Source organism: Silurus aristotelis (genome assembly GCF_946808225.1).
Source record: "Silurus aristotelis genome assembly, chromosome: 10".
In the NCBI taxonomy this organism is placed as follows: domain Eukaryota; kingdom Metazoa; phylum Chordata; class Actinopteri; order Siluriformes; family Siluridae; genus Silurus; species Silurus aristotelis.
The window spans coordinates 27280635-27288771 of NC_139583.1; the positions used below are offsets into that span (position 1 = coordinate 27280635).

General features: G+C 35.1%; 1 protein-coding gene across 1 annotated transcript; it reads right to left on the minus strand.

The window, feature by feature from the left end:
* Window positions 1–2604: 2604 nt before the first annotated feature.
* LOC310732237 (guanylyl cyclase-activating protein 2-like) lies at window positions 2605–4754 on the minus strand (the record flags this gene model as incomplete). The annotated part of the gene is made up of 4 exons (XM_083552546.1): window positions 2605–2732; window positions 3085–3184; window positions 3314–3463; window positions 4551–4754. 4 exons carry the CDS (start codon window positions 4752–4754, stop codon window positions 2605–2607), a joined length of 582 nt encoding a protein of 193 aa, XP_083408672.1.
* Window positions 4755–8137: the final 3383 nt, after the last annotated feature.

Here is an 8137-nt window from a genome sequence, read left to right on the forward strand (position 1 = left end):
CCGACGTCACGGACCTTGATATTTCCCTCGTAAGGGACATATTCTTGTCTTATTCTTGTCTTATAACATATTCTTGTCTTATTCTATTACACACACATATTGTTTTTTTTTTTTTACTTTTCAATGAATGTAACACAGAAGTACACTCTCATTCAAAAGCTTTGAAGTGTGCAAAAGGTCATAGCCAAATTTCTCGACTTCCATCTGTTGAAATGATTTGTCTAGAATTTAAAACCCTGCCGAGTTTATTAAGAGAGATCTGACACCAGCTTCTTACACTCACTGTCCAGGGGCAATCAGGTTGAAAACAACAGCCTTTTCATTATCCCTTATTCAAAAAGACATTATTAGTCACACAAATCTGTTACATAACCAGCTCATCTTACCCTGAATCCCACTCCACCAGGGGTCTTGTAATCCTGCTCCTGCAAACACTTTTGCCAACTTGCCATTTCAGCTTGCTGAGTAGTGACGTGTCGGTCGTGAGTGAGTCGATTCTATGAGCTGATTCGTTCAAAGAGTCAATACGAGCCTGTGGTGATTTGGTGATAATAAAGCCTGTGGTGATTTTGATAATATGTTGGCGTGAATCATGGAGCTAAACAACAGGATACAGGCACTAAAATCATTTTCATATTGTTTAATATCCACCCATATGGAATGCGTTGGCACCAACGATGGCTTTTGCTTCCTTCCAAGATGAATTTTTATTCCTCAAAAATCACGTTACATGTTTAACACTGAGGAATAATCAGTCAATATTTTGAGTTTTCTATATTCTATATTTCTATGCTTTTAGCATGTATATAGAAAAGGAGAGGTCATGTGACACATGCTAATATGTACAGATATTACATGATGCATCCACGTCTTCATGCCTGGAGCTTCAGGATGTTTTTTTATTCTGATATTGAAGTAAAATTTTATTTTGTCATATCAATAATCAAGGTTTTTAGTTGATTGTTGTACAGACTCTTTACTGATTTGTATCTTGAGCTCATCTTTTTATGGTGTACTTCTCTTTTGCACTGTTAAAAATAACCCTTAGAATTTAATGCTTTGCATCCTTGAAAAAGAAGAAATTACCTCTTAACATCTCATGACCATACTTTATTAAAAATAACCCTAGTAATCTGTACTACTGTAATTTACAAATGAAAATAGAAGGATGCTCTAAGAGTCAACTCGTTTGGGTGATTCGATTCATATGAACTGGAATTGTCATCACTCCTGGAGACCCATCACCCTTAGCTCCTGGGCTAACACAAAGAGGATTATCTGTGGATCTCATATTTATGACAAATCCTGCAAAGTGCTTTACACACAGGGTCAGATGTGCTGACTGGTAGTATGATGTTGATGATGTTGATGATGATGATGATGATGATGATGATGAAGATATGCTCAAAAGATAGATATTGGGAAGTGGGTCACAAAAGTTCAAGCTTTATGGTGTATAATTTGAATATAATTGAGCAGCACATAAATGTGTATGTTGAGATAAAATACTACTACTACTACTACTACTACTACTACTACTACTAATAATAATAATAATATTAATAACCAAATATATTCATAGAGTTCAGAATGAGGTCATGGTTTACTCACTCTTGGTGCTATCGTTGCATTAACGACTTTATTGCCTTGAGAGTGTAGAATTCATAGTTTTAAATGGGTCCTACGGGTATTAGAGGTCAAAGTGGTACATTCAGGGAAGCAACACTGACTTCAGGACACAAATTCACTGGTTCAGGTACTTGGGTAAATATGCATTAAAAAAATGTCTTCTCCTTTGCTATCATTTGGCACAGTCATGTCTTTATTTTCTACTAAAACGCTGTTTTGGTGGTTGGTGTTACAGTGACATCCTTTTGAGAATTTTGACAACCACTCAGACACATAAATCTCATAAATGACCTGTGGTTGTGATTGCTCCTATTTTGGCAAAGACTCATTGGTCGCATTATGCATGAACTGTTAGAAGTATTAAAATGTATCTCATAACTTTTAAAGGCTATTGTGTGGATGCAACATTTGGTGATAAACAAAATCTGATAGAGAAGTAGCAAAAAAAACAGTTTTCAACAAAATTCAAGATAGCAGAAGATCAAGATCGCTGAACTTGTCTCTAGCCACGAAGATGCTCCAGGGATGGTTATTTAATTTTGACTCAATGGTGGCGCTAGAGCATTGGAAACACTTCACGGAAATGAAGTAAGAATTTGTGACAAATGTAAAAAAAAATGTACTAGACATTTCTATAGGCTATGGGCTGTTTGGCCCTTGAGTAAGGCCCTTAACCCTCTGTGCTCCAGTGGTGCTTTGTCATGTCTGACTCCAGCTTCCCATCGCTGGTATATGCAAATAAACAATATCACTGTGCTGTAATGTCCATGTGACAAGTAAGATGATCAGATTTACTCTGTGTTTTATTGTTTTTATTTAGGCATTAAAGCTATACTTAACACATACTGAATATATAGTAAGTGCTTCATTAAGGCAATATATAAAAATAATGTATTATACATATTAATGTAGGAGAAAATGTATTCTAGCACAATGAATCTGGAATATTCAGGATTTCCTGTTGAGAGTTTCATCTCAGAAATGAGCACTTTTCCTTCTCTGTTCCACCACCCAGCTATAGGGATTCATGTCTAAACGCAACAGGTTGAGAATCCATGGATCTTTCTGAGCTCCTGCTAAGAACTCCTCCAGTGTTATCTGACCTGAGAGAGAGAGAGAGAGAGAGAGAGAGAGAGAGAGAGAGAGAGAGAGAGAGAGAGAGAGAGAGATTGTTTGAAATACTCAATAAATTGAAAAAGAGAAGTCAAAGAGTAAAGTTAGTGGTGGATTGTCAAAAAGTTTGGACTCTAAATTCGTGGTAACTGTTTCGGGAAGAACCATATGGCTAAAAAAAGTCGATGTCTGTCAGGTGTCCCTTCAAAGTATAGAAATAATATCTTGGGATTTGAGATATTCATGGTAATTATGACATACCGTTAAATCATCCATTTTCCTATTATTTTAATGCAGCAAGATCTCAATAATTGTCATACAAGTCAACGTAGATTTACTCACCATCTCCATCTACATCTATCACTTTAAAGATTCTTTCACAGATTTCCTCAGGGGACACCTCTGGATCTTTCCTTCCTACTTTCCTGATGTGAAATATAATCTGTAGTGAGACAGTTATTAGTTTGTATCTGCAAAAAGTCTGCAATGTTCAACTAATAAAACATGAATAACTATTAGCTGTGATTTTCTCTATAAATAGAAATAAGTGAATAAAATAGAAATGACTTACTTCAACAATGGCTTTAAGTTCAGCTTTGTCTATGAAGCCATTGCCATCCTTGTCATACACTTTGAATGACCATCTCAGCTTGTGTTCTAAATCCCCTCTGAACACCAAGTTCAGAGCAGCTACGAACTCCAAGAAATCTATTGTGTTGTCCTGAAACATAGAGAGCAAACATGGCTTTCATGCTTTCCATTATATTTAAATTATAATCATTTAAATAATAATTATAAATAATAATAATAATATTTGTATTTTAAATATGATAAATTAAAATTAAATCAATTAATTTAGATATTATATTATATTATGTTATATTATATTTATCATATACATCTCTGTAAAAATCACTTTATTCTCAATCAGTACATCAAATTCATTCATTCACACTTTATGAGTTTGTTACTATTCAAAAATCTAAAAAATCTGCTTCAACTCATCACTTGATATTAATATGATACTAAATAATGCAATTAAAGCAAAAGCATTTGCTACTTTTTATACATGGATTTTCACAATTTTAGCAGATGTCTCACAGATGCACTATGATCCATTCCGCCGTAAATGAATGCAAGTTCATCCGTAGGTAGGATTTGTCCCTGATACTTACAGAATTAATATTACCCAACTCTACTTCTCCTTCATGCTGTCTTAATGCTATCAAAGGTGGATGGTTTACAATTTTGACATGTATCTTCAGAAGAAGTAGAAAAACCTCTAAAAACTTCTACAGAGTCTATAAGCTCAGAAAATAGAATCTTAAGCACTATTAAAAGTTAGATAAATGCACAACACATTCACCTTCCTGGATAATAGAGTATGTTAAAACCACTAATTGTGCATGTTTTACTTTAGGAAAAGGAAGAAACAGAAAAAGAACGTACCAAAAATTTTATAAACTTTTAATGTACTATAGTAAAATATTATAATGAACTTAACAACAGGGGTTTTAATAGTTTTTGCACTGAAACCACTGCCACAATAGAAAGCTTGTGGGCATGTAAAACATCTTAGCAAAGCATTTCTAAAAGCACATCCTAGTTTTATAATATCTATTCATTTTATAAACCTAACTTTTATTTTATACGTAATATAAAATTTCAATTTTATATATTACACATCATATTTTAGTTTCCCCGGTCTGTGTTATTGAGTAGGAATACTGGGTCACAAAAGCACCCTAGTTTATGATGCACTAAACATATAAATGTCTTTAAGAAGATCAGAAAGTGCTGCTCCTCACCCCGTTTTTGTCAAAGGCTCGAAACATGCTCTCGGCGTAATCCGACGCTTCCCCCGAGGGTCCTACTCCAAAAAACTTCTTAAATTCATGCAAAAACAAAAGGCCGCTCGGGCACTCAATCACAAACTTTTTGTACATGTTCTGAAGTGTGATGACGTCGATCTCTACTTGCTCGGTTTTCTCATTGTGGTGAGTTTGTCCCATGTTGAATCTTTAGAGTGTGCAGCTGTAAAATCCCATCCTGAAAACCTGCTCACGCCGATCACTTAGAAAATGTAATGAAGATTAGCTCTGAGACGGTGAGACTGAAAGGAGAGGAGGAGACCCACTGGACGTGGTCTGTGGAAGTGAAAACCACACAGCATGGACAGCAGTGTTCAGCATTTCTTTATTGCTTTCTGCATGTTTTTAGTCTTTTTATTTTATGTTTTAAATTAAAAGAAAGTTCTCCAAACTCAGTTCACCTGCACAACTCATTTAAAACATACTGTAAAACACTTTGGGTGTGTACTGTTACATGAAAATAATCAACAACAGCATAGTGTAAATATGCCTGAAGCTGAAATACTTTACTATTTTTCCCCTTATACAATGAGGAGTTACCAAGGATTACTGTACCACCTTTATAGAAGTGAGTGAATCATAAAAACGAGTCAAATCCTTCACCAAACCTTTGCTTAGCTCTATTATGCAAAGTCCACAGTCGTGAAGATTTTAAATCTTCTTTTTTATAAATATAAAATAAACAACTCCTAACAGAAAATACCTCAGCTATTATATATTTGTCTTTGTTAAACCACAATCAAATTGAATCCTCTCTTTATAAGATTTAATTGTGTGAAGCATTTGAGACATTGGGAAATCTTGGCCACAGTATCATCAAGCTACCACTCTTAAAGCCCTTGAGCAATGCCCTTAATCCTCTGTCCACTAGGGGCGCTGTATCACTGTGCTCTGACCCTAGCTTCCTTACATTGTTGGAATACACGAGGAAAGAATTTTACTATGCTATAAGGTACACGTGTCAAATATAAAACACCTTTATAAGCCTCTCTCTCTATTTTTTTAAGAATTACGTAACATCGAGCTGTAAAACATTCAAGGTACGGCTTAAAAAAGGTTCAGCTTTTAGTTCTAAATAAATAATACAGAACTGCACACATAATTTTTTGGCCAAAAGGACCTGTTGAAATTTCTTGAAAATCGAATGAGATTTACTCTACACTGTGTGCATGAGAGTTTTAATAGTCTTACATAGATTGCAGCATTTATGTAAAGTTAGATTCGTGCAAACGCATTTCTGATAGAACACATCACTGGATTAAAAGCTATAGATTATGCTGTTTCACTTAGACAGATTGTTGGCGTATTTCTGGCTAGCTGCTTAGAGTGAACAGAGAAATCTGCCATGTAATGACTAAGAGGATTTACAGGGGGCTTAATAGCCAAGTGAAAAAAAAAACTAAGGGGTCAAATATACATTTACAAAAATGCAGGGAAAAATACAATTATCTTATTTACACACCTGAGCAATTAAGGGTTAAACATTTTGCTTGATGGCCCAACTGTGGTTTGGTGGTGCTTGGATTTAAACTTATGACCTTCCAAACAGAAGAAGATCTTAACCACTTGAATCTTGAGAGTAAATTGTTAAATTGGTAATATTTCTTTGTTAGTGCTTTTATAGTGTTTCAGAGACACTTGGTAAAGTTATTGCTTAGATAAATTATTGAGGATCTTAGTGACTGATATATATTTAAAGCTCCTGATATCAAATTTGTTCTGGAGCTTTTTTTTTGCTTGTCACATGTACATTACCGCACCCCTGGAGCTCAGAGGGTTAAGGGCCTTACTTAAGGGCCCAAACTCGGCTATTCTGGGTCTTGAATCCCCAACTCTCTAATCAGTAACCCAGAGACTTAACCAATGAGCTAGCACTTCTATGCAAAAACCGAGTCAAATCTGCTTATCACGTGGTGTAAATCGTCACCAAGAGAGGGCGCTGTCTTACAACACTCGTTCAAAGCAAAACAAATTAGACGTTAATACACGCACAAGAGCGTCTGAGGGAGAAAAAAAACAAAAACAAAAAAACACTAACATCTCTATTAGCAAACAAACTAGTTGTAATGTTGTATGTATGTATGTAATATATATATATATATATATATACTCTTTGTTTCATATTGAGCACTTAATTAAATAATGAGGTCAAAAGTCTATATAAATGCATCAATAAGCACATCTCAATAGTGCAACCGCACATCATTAGGCACAACAACTCCCACCCGATGTGACCATCATACCAAATCTAGGACAGGTACAGCAGTATGTAAGTGTGTGTGAGAAAATATGGGCCATATTCCTAACCTTGACAGACCCACCATTTCTAATATCTATTCAAATGAATCAATAACATAATAGTGTCATTTGTATATGTTAATTGTAGCAAATAATGCAACAAATAGGTTATTGCAAAAAAAAAAAAAAAAAAAAAAAAAAACGTAATTAATAAAAGCACACCAGGCATTTTTGCGACTCACGTGGTCTGTGTGGTTTTACATATTCACCTCTATGTGAAAAGAGAAATCTACTTCAGCATAGACTGCAAAAACCTCTCTGTGAATCATTGTTCTTTATTAAAAGTACTTCTTTACTTTTTTATTCAGCCCGACTAATGCAACTATGTTATTAAATATATTGGCGATGCAACGGATGTTTACCGTCTATTTCAAGTTGAAGCGAAAGATAAACTTCAATTCGTTAGTCTCTTTAAAATGTGTATTTCTGGTAAACTGTTAAAATGTGAACTGTGGATGCGAAGTGATGTTGGGTTCAACTGCGTTCTTATATTTAGTGCCCATTTGCTGTTATAATAACCTCCAGTCTTCTAGGAAGATGTTCCACTAGATTTTGAAGAGATTTTAAGCAGACAGCCACAAGGGTGTTAGTAAAATCAGGTACTGATGTAAGTGAGGTGAGGTGTCCTGGGGTGTGTTCCAATTCATCCCACAGGGGATCAATAGGGTTGAGATCTTCCACTCCAACCCATGTAAAGCACGTCTTCATGGAGTTGGCTTTGTGCACAGGGGCATTTTCAAGTTGAAACAGGTTTGGGTCTCGTATTTCAAGTGAAGAGAAAATGTAATGCTACTGCATCCTAAGACATCATGTTTAATTGTGTACTTCCAAAATTATGGAAACAGTTCAGGGAAGAATCACGTATGGATGGAAATGTCAGGTGTCTCGTACATAATGTATACACATATGAGATGTGAAGTGAAGGATAGTTGTTTCCTCTGTAAAGTGTATTAAAATGGAAATGGAAAATGGCACGAAGCGTCTTCACAGAAATTCAGAAATAAAAATGGAAAAGGTGTTAAGGAAAATGATGTCCTATTGATATTATTATTAAAACCAAATCATTACAATAGACATGAATAACTTTCGAAATGGCATTAACTGTACAGTAAGTGTTGATACGATGAGGAACTTGATGCGCCTTCGAGAGATGTTCATGAAACTAAAAATAATCAGGGTTGTCACCATGCGTATCAATCATCGTGACACTTTTTTGAAAGGAAGCG